This window comes from Maylandia zebra, linkage group LG3 (genome assembly GCF_041146795.1).
Source record: "Maylandia zebra isolate NMK-2024a linkage group LG3, Mzebra_GT3a, whole genome shotgun sequence".
NCBI classification, from domain to species: Eukaryota; Metazoa; Chordata; class Actinopteri; order Cichliformes; family Cichlidae; genus Maylandia; species Maylandia zebra.
The window spans coordinates 60,753,589-60,781,048 of NC_135169.1; the positions used below are offsets into that span (position 1 = coordinate 60,753,589).

The following is a 27,460-nucleotide window of genomic DNA, read 5'->3' on the forward strand; positions in this document are numbered from 1 at the left end:
TTGAGTTTGTAAAGTTTTTAATGGACTTGTTCAACATTTCCTAACATTGTTGGAATTTGAGCCCAAGCAAATTCAGGCACTGCACAGACACGCAGAGATCCTTTGCAGAGCACGACTGGGTTTTAGAGTTTTGGCCTCAGAGATCCAAGCACAGGTTTGTCTGAGCAGAACTCCTTCCACCAGGATGGACGTTCCAGCACTTTGCTGCCCTGCATTACTGTGGACCACAGGTGGTTGTAAATCTGCAGGAAGAGGACAAAGGAAAAGTGTTTCTTCACGTATTTAACACGGATTCTCACGCTTATTATCTGAGATTACTTGTGTTGCGATGTAGCCAAATGTAAATAAAAGGGAAATGTTTCAATGTCCTTGAAATTTGACGGACAGCAACGTTTTTACGATACAGCTGGATTTTCTGTGTTTGTATGTGTTTACCTGTCCATCAGCGCAGCCAATAGGTGAGTTGAGGATGAAATCGGTGGGTGCCAGGACATCCACTAAGGCTACTGCATCATCCTTTAGCTGTGAGAGAGACAGAGCAGATTTTACAGTCAGGCCAAGCCATCATTTCTTCAATGTCCTTCTGTTCCATGAAGACATTCCCAAAGTACAGGAGAGCACAAGTAAGGCACTGTTAGACCATACGAGTCAGTGCATAACTACATGGTCCAAACGATGGATGGAGTCGCTTTGAGGTCACCGACAGATTCTGAAGCTTTGAGATTTTTTGCTGTCTTTGTGTTTAGAAATCAAATGTTGTGAATCACAAATCTGACTGAGACCCAGGATACGGCCTTCTCCGGTGGACACGTTAATCAAAATGTGGACACGCCCTGAAGCATACCAGAGTTTTGACTTTCATGGTACCAAAATAGTCAAATGTCAAGTTTAAGATGAATGTGTAAGATTATCTGCTTTACTCTGTCAAAGGAGCCACTCATGTGTTTTTATTCCTCATCTCTTAACTCATAAATACAAACAGCTGAATAAAGAACAAAAACACGACAGTACGAAATGCACACGTGTGCTTATTACAGCAACCGCATTTGTAATTGCTTTGATAATAAGTGGAGCTGTGCCCTATACATAGGAATGTATATGCATTTCTGTATACTTGAGCAAATTCCTGTATATCTGCCATAAACAGATCCGGCCTCTTTCTCGTGTACCTGGGAGCAGAGAGTGAGGATTGCCATCTGGACCAGCTCAGCAGGCTTACGTCCACTCCAGTAATTACCTAGAAACAACAACACTGTGTTACCACATCACTACGATGAAGATTTCTCCGTGTATACAGCATCGAGCCCACTACATACCCTGGTACAGTGTCGCCATGTGGCTGCTGAGGCTCCACAGCCCATACAAGGCACAAAGTTTCCTTAATACTGGTCTGAGACCAGCTGGTGTGTCCTGATTAGTGGTCAGCTCATGAAATCTCTGCAGGCAGGTGTGCTCAATGTAGGCCAAGGCCAGTGACCTGCAGTAGTAAACCTGTACACATACATACATTTAAGTACACTGAAGACATAAAAACACAGACACAGCTGATTTGTAATCCAACCACGTGCACGTGTTCTGGACGTGTCAATCCGCAGGCCCACAAAACTCCTCTACAGGAAGCTGATTGTGGCTTTTTAAAAAGTCTAAACCTCTGATCCTCTGAGTCTCACCCAGTAGATAAAGCAGAGTTTAACTGGAGCCAGTGTGGGTAAGGGGCCTTACATGCCTGCTCACCCTGGTATGAAGAAACCTGACCAGCCTAAATCAGATCCTATCAGTCCCATCTGTTAGCGGTTGCTGCCCACTTGTTATTTCTGGGATGATTTTAGTAGCCTGGACAGCAAGGAAGGATTATTTTTTACCTGCATTTGTCCCACTAAAGAATAATATTCAGACTTCTACGTTTCACCAAAGATGAAAAAGTGAATGTTCACTATTTGAAGCAACTTAGCACTAACAAAATAACAATCAAATCACCTGAACTAAACTTATTATACTATACTAACCAATCTGCTCTGAGCTCATGCTGACTCTGTTATGTTTGGTAACAAGAGGTTGGAGAAGGGATGAGCACAGAACGATCCTGTTATTCCAGGCTGAGCTCCTGGACGTATGATGCAAATCGAAATCCTTCTGATTTAAGCTTTTAGCACAGAACAAATGAGCAGACAAAAAGCCACAAATTAGAAAATCACTTCACAGGTCGGACTGCAGCTCCCCCTCTACTGCTGCAATGTTCAGCTGTGACCGTCTGAGATCTTCTGAACTGCTCATCTGACACAAGATAAAAGGGAAGAAGCTCAAATCTATTTTACATCCCACTTTGGTACCTGCTCTCCCTTTCTCCCCCCTCTCTCCTACTGAGCGTCACATCTTTGCATGTTGACCATCCAACCATGTAACCATCAGTGTCCACCCACTTTTATTCTACTTCTCTCTGACTCTGAGTTTAAACTTTAAAATCACTTCATTACAGTTTCTTTGCTTTTCCCAAGTTCACATCACACTGAAACATTCAGTCACATTTGGCTTCATGTTTCACTCAGTTTATTCTAATTAGATCTGTGTAATTTCACATGAACATTTCTGTAACATGAACATCAACTCAAATACAGAGTAAGACTTTCTTTTACTTTTAAAACTCTGTTAGGTTAGTTATTTAGTATTTATTTGTTTATTTCAGGCACGTTCTTGTTGGCTAAAATAAACTTCTCTGAAAGTCAGACACAGGGTACTCAGCTCTGTTATTAGAATCACTGGTATTGTAATTTCTGATTCATTGTACTGGTAAACGTAGACATATTTATTTGTATTTATTTATGTATTTAATATGTGACACACACAGAACTCAAGCATTAGAACAGATATTTCAAACTACATTTCTTATTTATATACTGATCAAACTTATATTTTGATTTATATTTGACTAAGAACAAAAACGCTTTATCATTAGGAAATATGCTAGCCCTGCGATGGACTGGCAACCTGTCTGGGGTGTACCCCGCCTCTCTCCCTGTGGCAGCTTGGATAGGCTCCACCCCCCCACCACCCTGATGAGGATAATTGGAGGAGACGGATGGATATTAGGACAGAGAAAAGCTCTGTTGTCTTTATTAGGACTCAGTCTCCTTCTACCCCAGGTCACATGACAGAAGCAACAGCTAGTGGAGGAAACTGTGCTGACTGCAGACAGAAGTATGTTCTTCTGCACAAAGTGGGTGGCATTTCATCAGGTTTCTGTTGACAGTGTATATATTGTGTTCTGTGCATGTGGACTGTCCAGAGAAACAAAGACATTCATTGTGGAAAGAGATGTTGACACTGTATTCCCCAAATGTCACATTTCAGATATTATCAAGTACACCGACTGCTTCACTACTGACTGATCCATGGATCGAGGAATCAGGGAAGCCGTTTGGTTTCTGTAACTTTTGGTGCAGTATATACAGTACTGCAGATACAGGCTAATGTCTGCATCATGGTGCTGCACAGCCTGCTATGAATATTTCTGACCTGATCTGTTTACTATGATTTACATCCTGAGTAGACGATATAAGGTTGGAGTGGACAGACAAATCTTAGAGTCTTAGAGGCAGAACATTTCATAGTGTTCATACTCTTTTCCCCAGACCATAAAAGCTTCCTGCTGACTAAGAAAAAAAGGCAATCAAGTTCCAAGGTCCATCACTGACAGCAGCACAGGCTGTGTCAGTAACAGGTCATCTCAAATACTGGGTTCATGCCAGTCTGGAGTAAGTTCATCTCAGATCGATGAATCCAAATCAAACGACCTTTAGCTCAGTCTGATTTGGATAAAAAGCATCAAGTTTCTGTCCAAACTTCGGCCAGTGAAGCTGCATATGATGCTGAATGCCACCAGAATCAGATGTTTGGATGTATGTGTGTGTCTGCACACAGTCATTGGTCTTACTTGGCAGTTGTTACGGGCTTCAAAGTCATCGTTGCCCGACGCTCGCTCTTGTTCCAGCTTCTTCTGACTCTCCTCCAGCAGGAAACACACAAGCCACTTATAGGCTGCCAAAGGCACTGACAGACAAGGGGGAGGATGTTAGCTACACTGGAAAGGTTTCAGTAATATAGTCTGTAGTCAAGCTGAACCAGTCACAGCAGAAAGGCAGATACATTTACATGTTTATGGCCAACTATTATAAATCACAATCAGGCAGCTTACAGTGCAGAGAAGCAGACACATGCGGCTCTATCAGTTCCCCTTTTTATTTATGTTCCTTTTCCTTAAATGTTCCCCACCTCCCCTCCTTTGTAATCACATCGATGGTGTTGGGTTAGCACCAGCGTGCAGTGTGGGGTCCTCTCAGACCCACAGCAGAGGGCTGAGAACTGACCCCAGATCCTGAGGAGGGAGCCTGTTTCTTACTGGGTCAGCAGGGAAATTAACTTAACTGGTGTTTGTGGTAAAGTTCGTCATATTTGCTCAATTAAACTGTTTAACTTTAAACAAAACTTAAACAACAAATCACAGTCAGACTGCATTTGTTCATTTAATGTAAAGCTGAATATCAGGGCTAAGTGACTAAAGTTCACTACACTCTTGTTTGTGGAACATATTGAAAATTATACATTTACCTCATTTGCAAATCTCGCTCTGTTTTAAAAGGTTTAGTATATAAGAGGATCTGAAAGGAAGGAATTCCACTATCTCATGTAAAAGTTGATTTGAAGCTGTAGCAGAAAGTAACGTACCTGCAGAATCCACACAGTCGTCCACTGTGAGTGCAGTGAACCTGCTTTTGAGGATCTCCTGAGACTCCTCCAGAAAATCCACGGTGTGAAAGGGAGACTCAATCCGCACACCATCTGACCCCCCATAACCAAACACCAAAGAGAGAAGCTTTAGTGACTGACCCAGCCCATCTATTGACCTTTACTGCAGGTATTTATAATCTGCTGGTGAACAGAGGACTGACCACGCTGTTTTGCATGGAGCCAGGAGAGCAAATAGCTGCTGGTCTGTTGCAGCAGTACGTTGTTGTCTCCTTCATATGTGCAGTTTGGGTCATTGTCATCACGCAGGTCACCCAACCGATTCACTGAATAAAAAAGGAAACACTGACGTATACACACAGTACTGTGCACAAGTGTTAGGCAGGTGTGAAAAATGCTGCAAACAAAGAAAGCTTTCAGAATAAATGATGGTTTATTGGCCCCAAATGTATTCTGCAGCAGGACAACAAGCCCAAACACACAGCCGGTCATGGAGAGCTATCTTCAGCGTGAAGAAGAACAAGAAGTACTGGATGGTCCGGCCCCCACAGAGCCCTGATCTCAACATCGAGTGTGTCTGGGCTTACAGACAGAAGGATGTGAGGACGCCGACATCCACAGCAGACCTGTGCTTAGTTCTCTGAGATGTTTGGAACGACCTACCAGCAGAGCTCCTTTAAAAACTGTGTGTGGACATAGAAGAAGGCAAAGGATGGTCCCACCAAAGATTGATGTGATTTAGCTCTCTCTCGATACCTACTGCAACCATTACCGATCTACACCACAGCAGCAGTGATCAGTGAGATGCTTGGCTACAAGCTCAACAGTCAAACAGAGCAGTACCCTCCATAGAGAAGGAGACTAGAGGCTAAGATCAAGGTAGCACAGAGGGAAGTTAGCAAACTATCGGAGCTGCAGAAAGGTGCAACAAAGAAAGTGCCTAACAAGTACAGCAAGCTGTCCATTCCCGAGGCCTTGGAAACTGCCAAGCAACGACTCACAGCCTTGACCAGCCAAGGAGGTTCACCAGAGAGACAGAAGGCAGGAGAATAAACCAGCTGTTCTCTACAGAACCATCCGAGGTGTTCTCTCAGTGACACGAGAACAATGTTGCTACAAAAATGGTGAGAAAAAGCCAGTTAACAGTGGAAGAGAGACAGACCATCATGACACTTAAAAATATAGGTCTTTCCTACAGAAACATTTAAAAGAAAGTCAGTGAATCGATTCCTTCACCATCAAAGGCACTCAGGAACTGTGACAGGAAGAGGTCTGGCAGACACAAAGACACAGCTGAATCAGAGGACAAGTTTCTGAGAGTTAACAGCTTGTGTGATGGCGGCTCACAGATCAACAGCTTCAAGCGTAATAGCGGTCGTAGCGAGCAAGTCTCAGCTTCAGCTGTGAAGAGAAGACTTCGAGCTGCAGGTTTGACAGGACGAGCTGCAGAAAGAAAGCCAGACGTCAGACTAAGACTGAGGCTCGTCTGGGCCATGAAATGCTACCATTGGACTACTGAAGACTGGAAGAAGGTGTTATGGACTGATGGATCAACATTTGAAATCTTCGGTTCGTCACGCAGGATCTTTGTACGCCGTCGAGCAGGTGAAAGCTCCACAGTGTGTGGCATCAACTGTCAAACATGGAGGAGGAAGTGTGATGGTCTGGTGCCGTTTGCTGATCCAGGGTCAGTGACGTGTACAGAGAGAGAGGCTCCCTGAACCAAACTTTAACTTTACTGGCAACCAATGAAGAGAAGCTAAAACTGGAGCGATGTGTGACCTTCTGTTTGTGCCAGTTAAAAGTGTTGCTGCAGCATTCTGCACAGTCTAAAGAAACAAGCAAAGAGACTTTTACAATAATCCAAACAGGACGAAATAAAGGCATGAAGAATCATCTCAAGATCCTTAGATCAGGGGTCTCAAACTCCAGGCCTCGAGGGCCGGTGTCCTGCAGGTTTTAGATCTCACCCTGGGTCAACACACCTGAATCAGATGATTAGTTCATTACCAGGCCTCGGGAGAACTTCAAGACATGGTGAGGAGGTCATTTAACCATTTAAATCAGCTGTGTTGGATCAAGGACAACTTAAACCTGCAGGACACCGGCCCTCGAGGCCTGGAGTTGGACACTCCTGCTTTAGATGATAAAAACGGCTCTGAACCAGCCGTTTGGAGTGATGCTCTGTTGAACTGTTGAATATGACACTGAGGTTCCTGAGGTTCGATTCAACAGAAGAGTCTAAGAAACTGATATGCTGTCCAATAATCAAATTATTAATATTTTCATTCATCCAAAGACAAACATTTAAACATAGGATAGTAGATTTTTCCAGAGGTGCCACTTTGTCTAAAATAGAGTTAGACTGACTGCTGAAGGATGAAACCTTTGAGTCCACATCACCAAGTTTAAATCAGCATCAAACATGGCAGAGAACCTTTCAGCAGCATCCTGGTTTATAATTTGTCTTGGAATAAAATGACAAAATAAAAAATATGCAGCTGTGGTCACTCAGATGCAAACCCTCCACACAAACAGCAATTATAGTTAAATCCAAGGAGAGAACAAGGACCAGTGTCTTTATATGACTGGGACCAGAAACATGCTGCCTAAAGTGAAAAGGTTCTGTATTTTTGGATGAGTGCCTCCCTTTTATGGCACTGGTTTGGTCAGGATGCACTGTGCGTTATCTTCTCTAATCTTTTTTGAGAGGGCTTTGCAGATTATTTTAAGATCAACATTAATATATTGGACAATAGCTGACATGCAGACTTGGATCAAACCAATGTTCTGATTAGTAGATGACCTGCCCGTCCTCCTGAGAGACAGCCAGCCCTAAGTGAGCATGTGCAGGAGTGATATTGAGACAGAGAGAGACTGACTGGCCAAGTATCCGTGTCCACCACAGGCCTCCCGGCACTCCTGGATGCCTCTTTGAGCAGTCCATGATCCCAGTGGTTTGCTGGAGCAACCAATTGCATGGATCTCTCTGCCCATCCCTGCCTGAGAAACACAGATATATTCAACTTTACTTCACAAAAACCGAGCACTCCAAATACACACATGCTGCATGCTTACTCACTGTGTCACTGTTGTCTTTCAACATCTGTCCAATCTGAAACTCAACAAAGTTCATTAAGATGGATTTGGTGAAGTTTTCAAGAGCATAGGCTGCCGCCAAGTACGGAATCAGACGCCATTGCTGGGAAAACACACAATAAGTAGATGGAATTTAATAACAACAGCCACACTCACTCACTTACTTACTGTTGCTGTTCAATATTAAAAAAAATGATTCCCACAATACACTGATGGACTCAGGAAACTTTATACCAAACCTTATTTACTCTGCACTACGTCAGCATACAGATCATTACATAAATCGTTACTGTATCTGAATCCTTTCTTATGTGAGGATTTATCATTTCTGGATATTCAGTAGTTGAACTGCTTTTACATCTTCATTAACAGCAGTGTGACGGTGTGTCCCCGAGGAAAGATTCAAAGCTTCCAGTCCAGATTTTATAATTCATCCAACTGCAGTCGTTTGTTTTATTGTTACTTGGCATCCATTTCCATAATGCATAGGATATTTTAATGATTCAATTTTACTTTAATTCCAATAATAAAAGCTGCACACAATAGTGATGTAACTGCTACAAACAGTAACTTTAAATCTAAACAGAAACTCACCACAGCTCAGACCTAACGCTGAAAATAAGAATGAATAAAACAGCTCTGACAGTGGTTAATGTTAATCTATGGATGGCTCCTAAGCAATGATTATTTTGTAAAACCGACCACGTTTTAGTCGCTTCAGCAAGGCAAGCTGGTCTGATGGGCTCTAACAGTAAATGTCAGCAGTCCTTCAATCACAGTGCTCACATGCATAAATGTGCACAGCTTCCTCATTCTGATAAAACCAGGGATGCAAAAATCAACCTAAGGTCCTGTTAAAGGTTTTCACACCACTGCTACGTTGGAGCAGTTGTGTGCATGTGCAACTTTAACATTTCAATCCGAGCTCCTCTTGGTCGGCACTAAATCAACATGAACCAACAGCTTCTCTGTTACTATCAATACCTCGCCGGTCTTCGTTTCTTCCTCTGTGAAAAGTTTGTGTGTCCTCCTCGACAGTGCTCTATCTTTCAATTCACACATTAATAATGTTACTCGGTCTGATTATTTTCAATTGCGCAACATTAATCGTCTCCGTCCTTTTCTCCGCCCACGTCGCTGCCATTCTTGTCCACAGCCTTGTTACTTCCTGGACTGATTATTGTAATTCACTTCTTTTTGGTCTTACTCAAAAATCCATCCACAAGCTCCAGAACTCTGCTGCCCGTATCATCACCAGGACCCCTTCTATCCACCACATCACTCCTGTCCTGCAGCAGCTTCACTGGCTCCCGGTCAAATATGGCATCAATTTCAAAATACTCTTGCACACATTTAAGGCTATTCATCATCTCTCTCCTCCATATCTCTGATCTGGTTAAGATCACCGCCCCATCTCGTTGTCTCAGATCTACTTCTTCCCTTTCACTCTCCGTCCCCTCCCCCCGTCTTGCCACCATGAGGAGCAGGGCTTTCAGCTGCTCTGCTCCACGACCTCCTGATTTAAGAAACATCTCTTCCTTCTCTCTCTTTAAGTCCCAACTCAAAACCCACTTGTTCAAAATAACTTATCCTACATAACCTCTCCACTCTGCTCTTTTATTAGTTTATGTCTTATGCTTTTATGTTGCTTTTTATTCTACTGTGACCTTGAGTGTTCTGAAAGGTGCTTTCAAATAAAATGTATTATCATCATCATCATATCATTATTATATTATTATTATTATTAAACTAAACTGGGGATTATCGATTACATAGTATTAGTACACTCTGGTGTTATCTTTCACATTTTGTGCGGCTAGCTTAGTGCAGGCAGCACCGATGAATCAGCTGCTAAGAGATGAGGCAGGAAGTCTAACTGAAGGCAGGAAGGTCTAATCCCCAAGGATCCTGAGAAGGGACCGGACCCATCCATCTGCTGGCCAATAACCTGCCTCAGTAACACACGGGGCCTCCTGTCCAGCATCAGAGGGGCAAACATGAGCAGGCAGCTCGCTTACTAACATGCTGTCTATCTGCTGATTCCAGGTCTTTCTGCAGCTCTCCACAAGTAGTCACTGACTCTTGGACAACTCATATTTCATTTCACCCCTCTGTCTGAAATCTTGCACCTGGTCGTGGACGGTTTATGTGCTCACTCGAGCCTTCAGCAGTTTGGAAATTCTCGTTGACATCAGTACGTTTCCCAACAATAAGGTTGCAAAGGTGTTGAGAAAGCTCCCTGGGGTTAAACATCGAGAGGTTTCCTGTGTGACACCTGCTTATGAATGAATCAGCTGGTATTAATGTTGATATTGTGGCAGTGCTGTCTTCTAATTACTGACAGGTGGCAGCTGTCAGGCTTCAGTGTCCTAACTTTCCATGCATTTGGCACCTCACTTCCTTCATGTGTTCAACACCTTTCCCCTGTTTCACATGTAGCTTAATTCATAGACATTTATGGTTTGATTTTTTTGAGTAAATTGAATATGTTGTTCCCAACACCTAGTGAAAATGTCAAAAACACCTTTACAAATATATTTAGTTAGAAAACTGGGTGAAACTTATTTTACCCACTAAACGTTACCTGTACCTGATATTATTACCTGTAACTGGTACTCTAAAACAGGGATTTCCTCTGTGTCTGTGGGTCCAAACTGTCTCCTGGCAGCTGAGAAGCGGATTGCCACTGTCAAAGCTAACTTCAGGTTGATAAGAGCCATCCTGGTGATATACACTCTGCCCCCTGATAAGGCACCAAGAGATGCCCCAAAACGCTTTTTAGGGTCCTGGAAGAGACAAAAGAGACACTGATGAGGACTGATTAAAAACACAGCAAAGATATTATTATTATTAGTTATTCATAAAATGTCCGTGTGGTCCTTCACAGGATTGCTGAATTGCGTTTCTGAATATGAAAACATAAAATGATTATTTAACTGCACTGCTAATGTTCTTACACAAAATCAAAACTTAAATGTGAATTCATTCATTTCTCGATCCCACAGTTCCAGCAACTACATGCCATTCAAATGCTGGGCAGGCACAGAGTACTGACAGAAATATACACACGTGCGTGAATATTTATGCCAGTAATATGTGCTGCTCTGTTCTAAACATTTCAGGTGATTATTAAGGTCAGTGAAACACTGCTGTAGGAGACGGCCTGAGGCTTTGAACTGAATCGACCTTTAAGCACCGTGTCACAGTCTGCTGATGGCAGAATTATTACAGCCTGATTGCAGAAATCAGGCAGGGTAGGATGTTGGCTTTGTTAGGGATCTGTTAAAGATCTTTGTGAAGGCGCCCATAAGCTGGTCAGCACATGCCTTGAGTACACATACCATCAGAGGCGGCAGCCTTCACTGGGTTCACTGCACTGGGCACTTGGTCTAATGTGTTTTTCCTCTGTTGGCACATTCTACGTACTGTGTGTCCATCTTTAACCATGCTTTGTTAAAATCACCAGCACTGATGAAAGCCCCGTCCACATGTATCTGCATGTATTTGGTGATGATACTGTGCACCTGGCATTAGCCATGCTAACGTAACCCAACCACTGCAGGAGCCTTCTTATACCCTGCACCCTGCACTGCGTGGTGTTGGATGAGGGTGCACAGCAGAGACGAGTCGGACACAAGTGTTCGATTTGTGGCTGGACTGCACAGTTTATTCAGACCAGGGTCGGGCGATATGTAAAAATTTTCCAACCAACAGTCAATCCAACAATCGCCCATGGGCGATATATTCTTTTTGATGGGCGGGGCAATGTAATTATGCGCAGATGGATTTGCACATTTACAACACGGACGAAGTCCAAACATGGACGAACTAGTTTCCAAAAACAAAAAAACCTCGCTGTCAGCGTTAACGCGGCTTAAACGCAGTCATCACGATTAAACATGTTAACACGTTCGGCCCATCTGGAGCGCAGAACGAACAAACTTTGGACAAACTGCTTGAAACTGCAGAGACATTTCAGGGATTTAGACTCAGTCTGCACTGAGTACGTAATATCGGATCGGTCCATCTCTACTATATACCACGATGGCGGCACACACAGTTGGAGCAGCTTACGGCTCTCCGTCTCAGTTCTGCTTTCAAAATTTGCTGCACCCGCCAGAGCCTCTGATAAGTGGCCTGACAATAGGTTGGAGATGGTTCCAGGGGCTTCATGACGTAAGAAGTTAGTAGGTCTGTAATCCTGGGGGTCTTCGGTACAGGATTGAAGCATGATGTTTTCCACAGCACTGGGACCCTCAGATTCAGACTCATCTTGAACAGTTTATGAAAGACTCCACAAAGCTGGGGGGGCACAGGGCTTGTGGACATCGGGACTTACCTTGTCTGGTCCAGCAGACATGCCACTCCACACCTCTCTCATGCTGCTGGACTTTCCACTCCACCTTTCTTCTGTAATTGTTCTTAGCCTCTCTTATCTTGCCCTTAAGAACACCTGAACCATTCTCACCTCCTCTTGTTATTTGGGTAACAATGGACCGTCCAAGCTGGGACAATGGACTAGGTGCAAAAGGTTGTGTTGATACACTCAGTAAGCTCATTGATGTCCTCACCATGATTTTCACAGAGTGTCGCCCAGCCTATCACCTCAAAACAGCCCTGTAGTTCTGCTAAGCCCTCCTTCATCCACCTCCTCATACTTCTAGTGGTCACAGGCTTGCCTTTCACACAATAGGCACAAAGCGGGGAGCGAGATGAATCAGGTGGGGGGCTGTGGGGTTAGGCGAGGGAGGAACATAAAGAGCCCCCAACATTCTCCAAAAGTTGATTCTGTTCATCTGGACGTAGCGTTTTGTGGGAGAAACGTTTTGTCACTCATCCAGGTGACTCCTTCAGTCTCAGCTGACTGCAGCTTTCAATCTTATAAACAGGACATTTGCATAATGTCTGAAACCAACACACTGAAGGAACAACATTACATGTGGGGGGGGGGGGGGGGGGGGGGGGGGGGGGGGGGACTCCCAGCAGCTTTCAACCGCCGGTTGTCAGAAATGCCGCTTGCAGCCAGCTAAGTGACTGTATCTCTACATTTGCTGTTGATAAGTGTTTTTAACCGCTAATAATTTCAATAACTTATAAATAATTAGTTCTTTAAAGAAAGAGCATCTCTGAAATAAACCCATTGTTCTCTAGAATATGGTTAAAGGTTATATCTAAAAAAGCTAAGGCACAGGAAATCAGGCTGTTGAGTTTGAAGTGCCTTCTTTGGCTGCCGCTGGAAATCTGCACGGACCTTAAATGGTGTCACGTAGCGACCATCAGGAGTCAGATCTCCGGTCTTATTCAGCAGGTTCTCGCGTGGGATTCTCACATTGTGGAACATCACAAACCTGTTGTGAGAGAAAGACGTAAATGTTACAGAAAAGAATTGTTACACATCAAAGAGCGAGCCATTCAGTGGATCCTAATGTTTCTTTGTTTCTGGTGTGCAGGCAGGTCAGGCAGATATTTGTTGTTGTCATCATCATCATCATCTTTTTTTTTCTAATTTTTAGTCTTATGGCACCAACACATTTAAAAGAACAAAAGTTGGGATGGAGGCAACAAAAGACTGTAAAATGAGGTGGTACATTTTCTCAGAAAGTAAAGATGGGCAGAGGTGGAACCATTTCTGAACACTGCTAAAATAAAATTGTGAATTTTATGAATATCATCATCTACAGTACAAAGTGTTAACAAAAGATTCTGGAGCAGTTTTCTTTTGTTAACACTATATTAACAATCCAATATTGGATGACCATCATCTTTAGGCCCTCAGGTGGCACCGGATTATATTCTATTATTTAAAATATAGCGCAGGGAACTGAATTGGGTGATTCCCACAAAGCTGTGGTTAGTAAGTCTAGGTCATATTCTCCAAAACCAAAGAGACCTCGAGGAATAAATGGGTTTTTTCAAAATTCTCATCACCAATATGTGTCTGGATCAATTTTTTTATGTTTTTCGTTAATGTCATAAAAATCCTTATCATATAAAACAGATATAATTCTGCCATGCTATGTAAAATCTCTATATTTATGCCTAATATTATTATATATATATTTAACCAAAGAAAATATTTGAATTTATTGAAAATTACTGTGTCCACGCTAAATGTTTCTCATCACCTGCTCAATAAAAAGTACTGTGTCCCTTTAAACTGACCAGCAGTCCCACAATGCATCTCTTCAGAGATAAAATCCAAAATGGACATGTGGTCAGTTGTTCCCTCTTCTCTTACTTTGTGATGTTTTTGTAATGTTACTGACTCTTCTGTCGTTATCATTACCGATATGAGATTATTCTCAATACTTTTTTAAAGGACAACATGGAGCGTCTGATGGTCTTCTAATCCCGGGTGGGATACTGTGGATCCAATCCGAAGTAAAGTCCGGGTTCAGACTGAGGCCAATGTCTATCAGTTCCAGATGACTTAAAGTAATTAGTGCATTGCAGAAGGACACAGCATTTTGTAATTTTAAAGTCTTACTCTTTACTGGAAGCATTAAATTACTTTGGTCAGAAGCACATCGATGGTTTATTATGTGCTGATGCTTAGTTATATCTGTGGATAGGCTTTGCTGGTTATTACAAGGTCTGGGCAAACACACAAACATGATTGGACTTTTGCCCTCAGAGATCTCTGATCTGTCCCTTCCTGGGAGGCGTTCTCACTTGATATTGGCTCTCTGCAGTAGAGTATCACTTACTGTTCCTTTTACAACACTAATGGTATTTTTGTGAACCTTATCTATGTAGCCAGTTTAATTAATAACTCATAACATCTTATTTTATAAGTCTAATCTTCATGTGTTTTATCTTGTTCGATCACCTGCTTTTTCACAGTATTCATTCACGTTGTCTGTAGGGATTCACCAGCTTAGCTCGTAGCCTACTCACTAGCAGCACCTCCACCTGTCCCTTCTGCACTTTCCTGCTCAGTGCTCCAAATGTTTAGTTATGCACAGCTACTTTCAATACCACTGATATTTAGACTCTTTTTGTCCAATTGATCATCGAATTAACTTCAACAATTACTTTCACTAAACCAAGGGTTCAGTTGAGGAGGTCATTCAGCCATTTAAATCAGCTGTGTTGGATCAAGGACATCTAAAACCAAAAAAGACCTGGATGACCTCTGCTTCTACATTCAGATAAAACTGAGAAATCGAGGAGGATGCGGATGATGTTGATGATGATTTATTTTTCACTTGCAGTTGCCTGCAGTGAAATTAGACCTCTTCCAGCCATACATACATTACACAAACATCACATCGGTGAGACAGGTCAGAACAGGTAGCGTAAAGAAAAACAATGAAATGTCCCTTCTTCTTTTTGCGTTATCAATTGATCCATTGGTGATTAAGCTGCAAGCTGACAATTGCATTAAGGGCATCATCAGAGCTGACCAGGAGCACAAAATATCCTCATATGCTGACGTTCTCCTGCTGCATATGTCAGAGCCTTTATGCTCTCTTCCCTGTGCTCTTGTCATTTTTGAATGTTTTGGCAAACTTTCAGGTTACAAGTTGAACCTGCATAAAAGTGAACTTCTCTGTGTCCACTCTGTAGCCAGGAAGGTTTCATTTTCAAATTTTCAATTTAAAGTTAAATCAGAGTATGTGACCTATCGGGAGTTAAGGTTACCCACTCATACAAAGGTCTTTATGAAAGAAACTTTGTCCCGCTGCTTGAGAATACTGAGACTGATCTTCAGAGATGGACCAGTTTACCACTGTCATTAACTGGCTGCATCAGTTCTACCAAAATGAACATACGACCCAAGTTCCTTTATTTATTTCAATGCAACCCTTGCTACTTACCCAATAAGTATTTTATAACACTGACTAAGCATATCTCTGCATTTATTTGGAATGGCAAAAGTCCACGAACTCGTAAAGATTTCATGCAGAACCAAACTTTCAGTCTTATTATTGGGAAGCAAATATTTGAAATATGCTGTAGTGGATGAGTAGTTTCGCTACAGAGACTCCATCTTGGCTCCAAATTGAGTCATTGAGTCAAACGTGCCTATCAGCTTTGTTGAGTGCAGCGCTCCCATTAGAACTGTACGACTATAAACATAACCCTTTGCTGTATGACGCTCAGAATCTGGGTGCAATGTAGGAAAAGGTTTGGGTTACACTTAATGTCAATTAAAGCACCGATCAGCTCAAATCATATGTTCCCTCCATGATGGACTCTGCCTTTAAAATATGGGAAAGTAATGGCCTTAGAAATATCAAAGACCTTTTTGTAGATGGGATTGTTGCCTCATTCACGCAGCTCCTGAAGCAGTTTAATGTTCCTCTGGAGCATTTTTTACGCTATTTACAAATTCTCCACTTTGTAAAGAGTCGATTTCCTTTATTTCCGGAACTACCTGAGGAAACTTCTTTGGATAAAATTATTAATATAAACATTCATAATACCGCCCACCCCTAAGACACAGTCATACAGTCTACATGTCAAATGTGTGGTTAAAAAGATTCATGAAGATAACTGTAATGTTCTTTCAGTACTCTGAAACACTGTGTACCATTCCAGCACACCAACAACTCTACCTGGTGACTGCAATAGCCAGTGAGAACATATTTCCACAACATCAAGGGCATCATGTCTTTATTTGCTTGTGTTTTCCATCTTATTTTACAAATGCAGCATTTGCAGTCACCTACCCATTATCCAGTCCGTTCTGACCCAGCTTCTTCCCCATGTCTCCGACCAGCACACCAGGCAAAGCCAGCAGGGTCTTGGGATCTCTCAGCTGGAGCAGAGTGATTACAGCTTAACTGGCTGTGTGTCAAATAATACACAAATCTACACAAACATCTGAAAATAACACACAGTATAAGATACCTGCAGTATGACTTTATTTGACCAACTCTGCTGATCATACATGATTTCTAACACTTTTAGAAATCGTGGTGTTCTCAAGTCTTATCAGACAGTTATCATTTTTAAGAAATAATGAAAATGAAAACAACACACCATTTTGCTTTTATTTAAATTAAATAGTCTTTTGTATGCATCTTCCTTTCTGTAAGGGCCGTGCAGCCCACGTTGCAGGTTATGCACAGCGCACAAGTGAGCGATAGCAGAGTCCAGGCAGGGTAGGTTGACATGAGGATTTGTGACAGAAGAATAGCATTAAGAGTGAAAAGGAAAGGTTTATCTGGTGGAAGTGAGACCTGCTGACAGGATGACAAGCTGGAGGTGGCAGAGTGGAAGATACTAAGGCTTCTTTATTGAGAGTGAAGAGAATGGACCAAATTAGGAATGACATAAATTAGAGAGACAGCACAGGTCAAGCATTCTGGAGACAAAATTAGACAGACATGCAAGCAACAGGAAAAGAGGAACCACGGAAAAGATTTACATGTCCTCCAGTAAGGGAAGACGTGTAGAGGGCTGCTGTAACGAGAGGATGCTTGGGACGGGGTGAGACGGAGGCAGATATCTGCTGTGGTGCAGCTGAAAAAAAAAAGCTACTTGAGGGACGCCATCTGAGCTTGAACAATGATCAGGTACTAGTGATGGGCAGAGCGAGGCGTGTACGGAGGTTTCAAAACAATCTGAATCCCATCTCCACAGTGACACCTGCTGGCCAATTTGGCTATTGCAACCCTGTGAAACCGTAACACAGACAAGTCCAGCACAATTCCTAACAAAGCTACTTAATCCACCAGACTGTCAATAATGGAGACCACCACACACTTTGGGGAAATCCCCGCACAAACAAGGCAAGAAAATATTGAGCCTGCTGCAACCATAATGAACAGGGATGGGAATTGAGAAAACCAGTTCCCAGTAGTCCAATTCCTTGGACTTGTTAGTCTGCCTATCGATCCAGTTCTAGCACTCGCACTACAATCAGCTGATTTCAGTCCGCGGGTCAGAGGAGGAAAACAGCGACACAGTCTAGAGCGTGGACGTTTACATTTATTGCACAAAAGGATGAGATAAACGGTAAAGTGGGAAACTCCTCACACTACTTTGGCAAGCATCTGCTAATAGAGCATGCTAACGCAAAGCTAGCTAAGAACACAGAGTGAAAGCTGAATGAATGCCGAGCCCAGCAGCCATCTTTTCTTTTTGCAGTCAGCTTTGAATTCTACTAAGACAAAGACCTTAGAGATGGAAGATTTGTGCTGGCGTGTGGAGTTGTAGCCTCGTTGTTATTTTTTATTGTTAGCTTTTTTATAGAGCAACTTATGTAACAAGTAGTATAATAAATAACCTTTTCCCAGGAGTAATTAAGTATCATACTGCATTACTTTTAAGTAAAGTGTTCTGTGAAACGTGTAATAATGGCGTTTTTAATTAACAACTCTAATCACAACAAAGAAGGTAAACACCTCAACAACCGTGGGCACACATCTGACCCACAGCATGGAATTAATCTGCATGACTGTCATTTCTTTCCTGCTGCTTAGCAACGGCGGTGACTCTCAAAACAAAGTGAACAAGAACCCAGTGAGAATCGATAAGAGAACAGATAAGGTATCAAACTGATAACTGATATTGATAATGGAATCAGAATCACTACATTCTTATCAATTCCCATCACCAGTAATGAACAGAGTGCTTCAGCAAAATCCTCCCTCTGTTAACATTTGTGTTGCTCACAATAACTCACTAAAATAAAACATAAATGATAATATTAAGTATAAACACAGGTTTTTTTGTTAGCTTGCTCACAGCCCTCAGAACTTTCTAGGAGCTCATGTCATCAGGTTTCCTCTACACACTGTCAAGTAAAGCAAGTAGCTGGCATGTGTTAACTTTTATTTTTAATTAATTTAAAATTATATTTAAATGAAAAAATGTAATTTGTTTCCTTCTTCAGAAAAACAAACATTTGTTTACAGGGTCTAATTCTGATCAAATGTTACAGTCCATTTCATGCACGTCCATCAGCTAAATCATCCTCTGCTGAAGCGCACATAAATCTAGTTCGCTCTGAGTCACGTGACCTGGATGATTTGAACCACACTGAAACATCAGCACCTCAGAAGCTCGACACAGTGTCAAAACAGCAGTAGTGAGCTTCACATCCCTATCAGTTAATAGAAACTTAGCTGTGAGGTCTCCTATGGCTCTAAACACTGTTGGAGTTGATGGTCTTATTTCAATAGCTACCTGACAACACAAAAGCTCTTGGACTTTCTGATAGTTACCTTGTACCTTGTGATGCAAGCAGCCATTTCTTTAAAGATATTCAAATTCACCAGAACTCACCGGGACAACAAAAGAGTGCAGTCCGTGGCACACCTGATCAGGTGTGTAGAGCTGAGCATACACCACAGCATGGGTAGCAGTCTTTCCCAGGTTCCCCACCCAGAACTTTGCAGCCTCAAAGTCCGGAGAGTTGATCACGAACTCCTACAGAAGAGAAACAGAAATCAGTTCAAGTGAGGAGAAATTAAAATTCCTCCATGTGACCCTCAATTAGTCAAATGAAAAGTCAGCTATTAGAGACTTACACCGTATGACCTAAGGGGTGCCCTTATAATTTTAAATTAAAATTTTATTTGATTTCATTATTTTATGACATGATCGCATGAAACGGCCAAAAGTCGACAGTTAAAATTAAGCTCACAACTTTAACAAACTTATATAAAAGTCTTAAAATGTAATGTGGTTGGTTGGAAGTGGAAGAGAAAGCTTAGCAACTTCTAGATAAGAGCCCAGATGAAGCATTTCTGGAGGGTGTAGCTGTAAAGGGGAGTTTTTCCTTCCCACTGTTGCCAGAGTGCTTGCTCATCAGGGGTGTCTGATTTTGGGGGTTTCTGTATTATTGTAAGGTCTTTATCTTACAGTATTAAATGCCTTCAGGCGACTGTCGTTGTGATTTGCCACTGTATAAATAAAATTGAATTGAACTGGATCTACAGGGCAGAGCCCCACACCGTAACCACAGTGCAGTCAGACAAATGCCATTTTCCAGGCGACCACCAAACCAAGACTGCTCGATCAGATCAGCAGTAGGAGAAGCAGTATGAGAAAATACCTACCAATCCTGGAGACCGAGCAATACTGGAAGACCATATGGGAGAAGGACGATACTTAACAACAACGCTCAGTGACCATAAGAGCAGACCACAGCAACCTCCTGAACAGGATCCAGTAACCATCACAGTGGCAAACATCCAAGAAAGAGTCTTCAGCATGAACAGCTGGATAACACCAGGCCCTGATGATCCAAACCCACTGGCTGAAGCAGCAAACTGCACTCCATGAGCACCTGGCAGCACAAATGAACCAGCTGCTATGGAAAAGACATGCTCAGAAGGGCTAACGAAAGGCGAAACAGCAGCTACTGGTAGACAGAGCAGTAGCCCGAGACTGTAAGACCAGACTGACCGACCTGTGCACCGCCTGTATTGACTACAAGAAAGCCTCAATGACTCAATGCTCCACACATGGATCCTGGAATTCTTAGGGATCAAGGGGACCCTCAGAACCTACAGTGGGGATGTGAAGAACAACACTAGAGGCCAACTTCAAGCTAATAGCGCAAGTGGCATCAAGTGCACGATCTACCAAGGAGATGCTCTCTCCCCACTGTTCTTCATAAGCCTGAACCCCCTCGGTGAAGTCATCAAATCTGGCTGTGGATACCTCCTCTACATGGATGACTGTACTCCAAGAGTTCACGAGACATTGATTAACTGATCTATACCACTACGATCTACAGCAATGACACTGGAATGTCATTCGAACATGAGAAGTGTAGTTGGATGGTAACAAAAACAGGGAATAATCAGCTAGTCAAAGGAGGACAAGCCCGACCTTAGCATGCATGAAGGGTTTCACTCCAAAGCACCCTGAGACTACAAGCTAAGGCGAAGTAAGGTTGTCATGGACTACTGTGTGTAAAAAACACTTTTCAAGATGAAACTACAAAGATCCATGAGTACATTAGGAAGATGGCCACATCCGATTATGTGTTTAGTGAATTCCTCAGGCAGCAGAAACCCAAGAAAGAAGAAGAGCAAGAAGTGGAACCATCATGGAAGAAGACGCCCCTGCATGGCATGTACAACCAGCAGACAGAAAAAGTGGCTGATATCAAAAAATCCCCAGGAAGTGGTTCCTGTGGTACTCTGAGCATTTGGTGCAGTAATCCCAAAAATGGGAAGTTGGCTCCAGCAGTTCCCAGGAATGACATGCAAAACCCATCCAGATAAAGACTGCCTGCAAGGTGGTGTGTGTGTGTGTGTGTGTGTGTGTGTTTTCAGAGTGTACTGACCTGAGTAGAGGGGTCATACTTGGCCGTGGTCCTCATGGCTCTGGTGTTACTGCCATGGCTCAACTCAGTCAATGCAAAGCATCCAAAGATCTATAAGCACATATGTAAAAGTTTTATGAACACAATAGCAGACAGTGAGCAGTCGACTCCTTTCTCCTCTTACTCAGGATTCGCTGTCTTACCCTCATGTCTTCAGTGTTTTCAACAAATTTCTTATGTCTGCTTGACCCTGAGTTGGCAACAGTTGCTCCAAACATCTGAAACATAAAAGGTTTTGAATCTAACTGAATGACACGATAAAAGAAAAACAATAACAGCTATGTGAAGATATTAAACAAATGAAAGCTTTCCCCCAATTTTAAAAACTGATTTTAACACAACCGATCTTTATGCAGAATACCCTTTTAGTGATGTTTTGCTAAATGCATCCTGGAGAATAATAATAGTGGCTCAATCCACAAACTAGAAACTTCCCAATGTTTGTGGAAATTCAAACAAACAAACAAACCACACGTTCTATGGTTTAAAATTACAGTGTTGCTTGTTTTAGAGTGAAAACGACTGTGGCTTTGCCAGTCATAAACCGTCTTAACATTGCTCAGAAACACAATCTTAGTCATCTCATATAACATACACTCTGTGTGTCTGTGTGAGGACATTTTACTCAAACACAATTACCCCCAGGCTGAGGAAGAGCTTAGCAACCAAGGCCCAGTCATACATGCCCAGACAGTCGTCGAGGTACATCGCTTTCCAGGGATTGGCCATCGCCTCTTCCTTGGTGACAAAGTTGTACCGAAGCAGCTGCTTCATTCTGTGAATTTTCATATGGAGTTTTATTGTCTTTAGAAAGTACCGACTTACAGAACAGAGGACACGACAGGTGCTACATAACTTCAGCTGTAGTTTACCAAGTAGATACCTCAGAAAGGTCAACTCTCTCTTTTTCTCTATGGGGACATCTTCACCAGGCTGACGGGCAAACAGAGGGTCGTTCTCCAGTGTCCTGAACACATGTTGCTACAATGTGGAAATGACCAGACAGAGTAAGACAAAGTGAAATCCATCTGACAAAATGCTTCATAGTTGATAGCCATGGCTTAATGGAAAAAAATATGAACATTAAAAGAGGTGAAATGTCTCCATGTGATCTTGTTTGCATGACATTCATTGTATAATACAGTTGTTTGTGATATTGACATTTTTCACCCGAAAGTTAAATCTAAGCTGATAGCTGCTTGAGCTTTCATAAATTAAAAGTATTTGTCGCATAATTCTGCAGATGAAAGTTGAGCCCTGCTCTGAAAACTGCCAGCGTTTGAAGAAGAGCTGCAAGAAGCTAAAGTGTTAGCCAAAGAGGAAGGCATTACGAGCGGCACAGATGTAGCAAATTCAAAGGTTGTTCTTCAGCCTGGAAATGGTAACAAGAACGTACAAGAATCCCACATTCATCTTAACATCAACTTATCCTTTATGTTAAGATTTTATTTTGGACTACTTACTTTAGGAACACTAAGGAATACTTCAAAGAACCTCCTTAATCCCACGGACACATGCTCCATAGAGGAAGCAGAGTCTGGGGACGAGGGGGCGACTCATCCTCCAGGACGGGTGAGGTCACTGAGGCAGTTAAACAAATGCTTAGTGGCAGAGCTCCTCGGGTGGATGAGGTTCACTGAGGTTCTTGAAGGTTCTGGATGTTGTAGAGCTGTCTTGGTTAACACACCTCTCCAATATTGTGTGGAGATACGGGGGCGGTACCTGAGGAGACAGTTCCCATTGGCAGGGAGGGAGACCGAAGGGTGTGCTCCAACTATAGGGGGACTGGTTCATAATTTGAATGGAAGAAGCAAAATGTTCCACTTGGGTGGTCTCAGATCTTGTGTGGCTTTTCCCAGATGCCCACTCCGGGTCAGGGACGAGTTGCTGCCCCAAGTAGAAGAGTTTAAGTATCTCAGGGTCTTGTTCACGAGTGATGGGAGCAGGGGATCAACAGACGCAGTGGTGCTGCAGCTGGAGCGATGCGGACTCAGCCCAGGATAAGCAGAGGAAATTGGATAGATGGATGGACTACTCACTTTAAATATTTCATTTTTATATTCATCCACCAGTTGGCACCACTGTTTACTAACGTAGGCAGTAATTTCACACTTTACTGTTTTCTGTAAGTGTGCCTTGCTGTTGAAATTAGAAGTGTATGTTACTTTTTATATTGCATAATAGTGAGTGTGTGTGTGTGTGTGTGTGTGTGTGTGTGTGTGTGTGTGTGTGATGTTCAACTTCAAATCTTCCTTCACAGAAGGCCACACTCTGAATAATGATAAACTGTGAGTAACCTTTCAATGCTTCAAAGATATCTCAGCAGTAAGAATCAAAAGCAACAGCAGGAAGAAGAAACACGAAAAGCTGGAGGAGTACCAAGGGCTCAGAGAAGAGCTCGAGAAGATGTGGAGGGTGAAGGTAACGGTGGTCCCAGTGGTAATCGAACCAGTCGGTGCAATGGCCCTCAAGCTAGGAGAGTAGCCCCAGCATGTCTCAGGAACAACATCATATCTCTGTCCACAAGATATGATGCTGCACCGGACCTGTGTGTGTGTGTGTGTGTGTGTGTGTGTGTGTGTGTGTGTGTGTGTGTGTGTGTGTGTGTGTGTGTGTGTGTGCTCAGAAGCAGAATCATGGAGAAGTGTGATGATTTATTCTAAGAGAAGTGAAAACGCAATAGTTAAAGGTGAGGATGTAAATACATCATCCTGTCTATGCTCCAAGTGAAAATCTCTTGGCTTCTCAGTGGCAAGTTACAACAGTTTAGGCTTACCATATGATTTTCCTGATCTCACGCAAACGCTGTTTAATACACAATGCCATGAGTACAGCCTGTGCTGTTACCTTGAATAGATATACATCTTCTCCATCTATAAAGCGGACCATGTCCTTCCAGCTGAAGGAGGCTTTGTTCCTGTAGACATCGAGTGGGCCGCTGGGGAGGTCAGCCACGTCACGGTTCATCATGTTTTAAGGCACTGTGCACTCTGAAGAGATACAAGACAGAAGAAAATGGGACAGTAAATGAACAGAACTAGTCCTAGCACTGGACCCTGTGAAAGCACACTTTAATGTGTGCACTGAAATATTATGCTCAACAGTACTGAATGCTGCAGTGAGGTCAAGCACAAGCACAGAGATGAGTCCAGAGTCAGAGGCCTTACTAAGACAGGTCCTGTGCTGTGATGAAAGCTGACTGAAGCGCAGTATCAGATATTTCTTTTAAGAAAGTGTACAAGTCAGATTAAATGCATTAATGTACACATTTTAGTGGCCTTGAAGATTCAATAACATAAATGTAATGCTGGGTTCAAAATTGTGCATTAATACCTGATAACTAAATACCAATATTGCACAGTATTGCACAATACCTTGTGCAATACTTTTTGTAAATAGTCAATGGTGCAATAGACCTCAATACTTGAAATGTGCAATTCACTTGTATTTTTTATTCCTATTTATTCCCTTTGTATATTTTATTTATATTTGTCTGTGTCTGTGTGTGTGTGTGTGTGTGTGTGTGTGTGTGTGTGTGTGTGTGTGTGTGTGTGTATATATATATATAAAAAATATTCTGTAACTGTAACTTCTGTCGGTGCTGTGCTTTTTGGAAATCGAATTTCCCAGAGGGACCCACCCGAGGGATTAATAAAGTTCTATCTTATCTTAAACTGCACACGCGCTTGATGTAAAGTATAATTTTAATGACAAGTTTTTTCTTCGTTGGTTTAGTGACGCTATGCAGGTACAGGTCAGTCACCCACGGGAGGCCTACTGTGGCATTCACTGAGTGTCTATTTGCACACAGTCTGATTGTAGATTCGACCAAAGTCTTTAGCAAAGGTTTTACAGCTAGCACATCAACAATGACTACTGCACTTCAAATAAGCTCTTTCGTGTTGATATCGGACGCACAGACGGACTTTTTTACGGCTCAAGAACATCACCGACGATCAAAGACCAGCGTGACCTTTATACCTTTTTGTAACTTATCAGCTGCCAAACGCGGACCAAAGTTCAAAGCTAACAGCGTCTGGACCCGCTAATGCACGTGAAGGAGTTCCACGGCGTTGTGCTCAGCGTCACCTGCTGTGGACTGGCAGGTGTGCAAAACTAGAGAAGTGACGAAAGGAAATCCTCAAGGTTGATTCTGGTCATCTGGACGTTTTCATCGAGAGAAACGTTTCGTCACGCATCCAGGTAACTCCGTCGGTCTCAGCTGACTGCAGGTCTCCCCAACATTATAAAAGTAAAGTCTTCACTTGAATAAGCCTTTAGGTGCATACGTCACGTCACGTCTCATATCTTACCGAACGCTGCGGTTGTCACGCCGGCGTGTTGCTGGCTTCTCTGTCAGTTTCCCAACTGAGCTGTGAGCTACGCGTAAGAAGGTAAGCAGGAAAAATTACGCTTCCTAACAGCGACGACAACACTTCCTCTCTGCATCCTTCAGAATAAAAGTATCCTCTAGCGCAGTGAAAAGTAACATCATTTGTTACATTTTAGGAAATCCATGCGGAATCACGTGATCACATCGCTTATTACTAACGCTGATGTTACACTGATGTAACATATGCAAAACTCCAACGTTAAAATATCACTTTGAGTTGATTATTAGTCTAATCTATTTTATGATGGTGATTGATAGGTTTGAGTAAACTTGTAATGCAATTGTAACCGAGGACAAGGGATGAGTAAACGGGGCAAAGAAATAATTGATCATTTATTTATTACATGAGTTAAACATACAAATTCCCAGTCGTTTCCAGACAGGACTTACAACACATCCTGCTGATATCCCAGCTGCACATGAGACTTACCACACAAACTGTGCGAAATAATACTGCAACCCGTCACACCCCGCTTAGTGACACTGCAATCGTGGCACACACTGCAAACAATTCGGGTCTCAGCGCAGCTGGGAATCAGTGCTATGTATGGCCTGTGATCTGAGAGATAAAGGGAAGTGGCACAAACAATTAAAATAAAAAAAAACAAAAGAGGTTAGTCCGCCCTTACAAAACTTACTCTCAATCAATAACCGCCTCTACGGCTGGACGGACTAACCAAAACAAAATTACAAATCAATCAAAAGAACAAAAAAAAAGGACAGCAGAGACAGCACAGCTGGAAAACAAACAACATTATCAATTAAAATATTACCCAATAAAATAGCAATTTTATAAAACCATTCAAAATCATGAAGCTAAAACAAACACTCAATATACCTACAATATTGATCAGTTTCCCTGCGCGCAGTCGATCTAGGGCTTGATCAATTCTTCTATTAAAATTCGTGGTCACACTAAAAAAGTCCAATGACACATTAAAAATAGGCACATGCAAAAGATCCAAACAAAAATGGCAAAAGTCTCTTACCGACAGTATACCCACTCGCACCTGAGTGAATTAATTGCCTCTGGTTTTTTTTTCCACAGAAGAGCGCTGACTTCACCCCATACACCCACTACCTTTTCACAGCTCTTCAGCCAATCACCTGGCAGAGAGCAACAAACTGCCAGGTGACACTTGTTACAGGACGATCTGATTTCCTCGTGTCAGCATTGTTCCCACATCATCATAATTAATGTTGTTCCAGGTTCAACATTGCAAGTGACCAATCACCTTCTTGTGACGTCATTCCTTTGCGACTTCGAAATACCCGCCTTCGAGTATTTCGAAATACAAGTGAAGAAGCGAAAAACCGCCGCCTGTCCGCCGAATTTGAAGTCAATTTAGGATACTTTCCTTTAATAAACGGTAAGCATTATACATATGTTCCTCACTTGGCTTGCTGTTTGTTTGCTAGCGATAGGCTACTTGACGACAGCATTAGCTAACCAGTGTTCCCCAACTTTTTGGGTGTTTCGTGGCCCGGGGGTTGGGTCAGGCAAAATTGCAGTAGCTTCCCTGATCATTTTACAAACATAAGTGAAGAGAATCTGGACTAAAAGGCCTAGACTTATGGTTGTGTGCTGAATCTATGAATCAAACTATCACCTGGAAACATAATTAACTGGTCCATAGCTGTGAAACTGGACATGAGTTCTTGATTCTATGGAGATTAACAGTAATCCAGAAATTTACAAATTTGTCCTGGTACATCACGTAAATGTTGTCCCAGGGACATCGCGTAGATGTTGTCCCTGGGACATCGTGTAGAAGTTGCCCTGGGACATCGTGTAGAAGTTGCCCTGGGACATCGTGTAGATGTTGTCCCTGGGACATCGTGTAGATGTTGTCCCTGGGACATCGTGTAGATGTTGTCCCTGGGACATCGTGTAGATGTTGTCCCTGGGACATCGTGTAGATGTTGTCCCTGGG

At 42.5% G+C, this 27,460-nt stretch overlaps 1 protein-coding gene across 8 annotated transcripts; it reads right to left on the minus strand.

The window, feature by feature from the left end:
- Positions 1 to 26,729, minus strand: LOC101477744 (peroxisomal acyl-coenzyme A oxidase 3). Of its 8 annotated transcripts, XM_076882046.1 has the most exons (21): positions 26,516 to 26,728; positions 26,369 to 26,441; positions 25,957 to 26,085; positions 23,981 to 24,123; positions 22,017 to 22,114; positions 21,773 to 21,908; positions 21,277 to 21,351; positions 21,095 to 21,184; positions 19,081 to 19,224; positions 16,518 to 16,606; positions 13,094 to 13,190; positions 10,446 to 10,628; positions 7,826 to 7,945; positions 7,626 to 7,746; positions 4,947 to 5,069; positions 4,723 to 4,836; positions 3,932 to 4,047; positions 1,317 to 1,491; positions 1,170 to 1,237; positions 436 to 522; positions 1 to 242 (listed from the first exon to the last, which is right to left on the minus strand). In XM_076882046.1, exons 4-21 carry the CDS (start codon positions 24,101 to 24,103, stop codon positions 123 to 125), a joined length of 2,079 nt encoding a protein of 692 aa, XP_076738161.1. In that variant the 5' UTR covers positions 24,104 to 24,123; positions 25,957 to 26,085; positions 26,369 to 26,441; positions 26,516 to 26,728; the 3' UTR covers positions 1 to 122. The 8 variants fall into 8 exon arrangements, with proteins under 8 accessions (XP_076738161.1, XP_024654413.2, XP_076738162.1 ...); XM_024798645.2 differs by lacking the exon at positions 25,957 to 26,085 and having other exon boundaries at positions 26,537 to 26,729; XM_076882047.1 differs by lacking the exon at positions 26,369 to 26,441.
- Between the last annotated feature and the right edge of the window lie 731 nt (positions 26,730 to 27,460).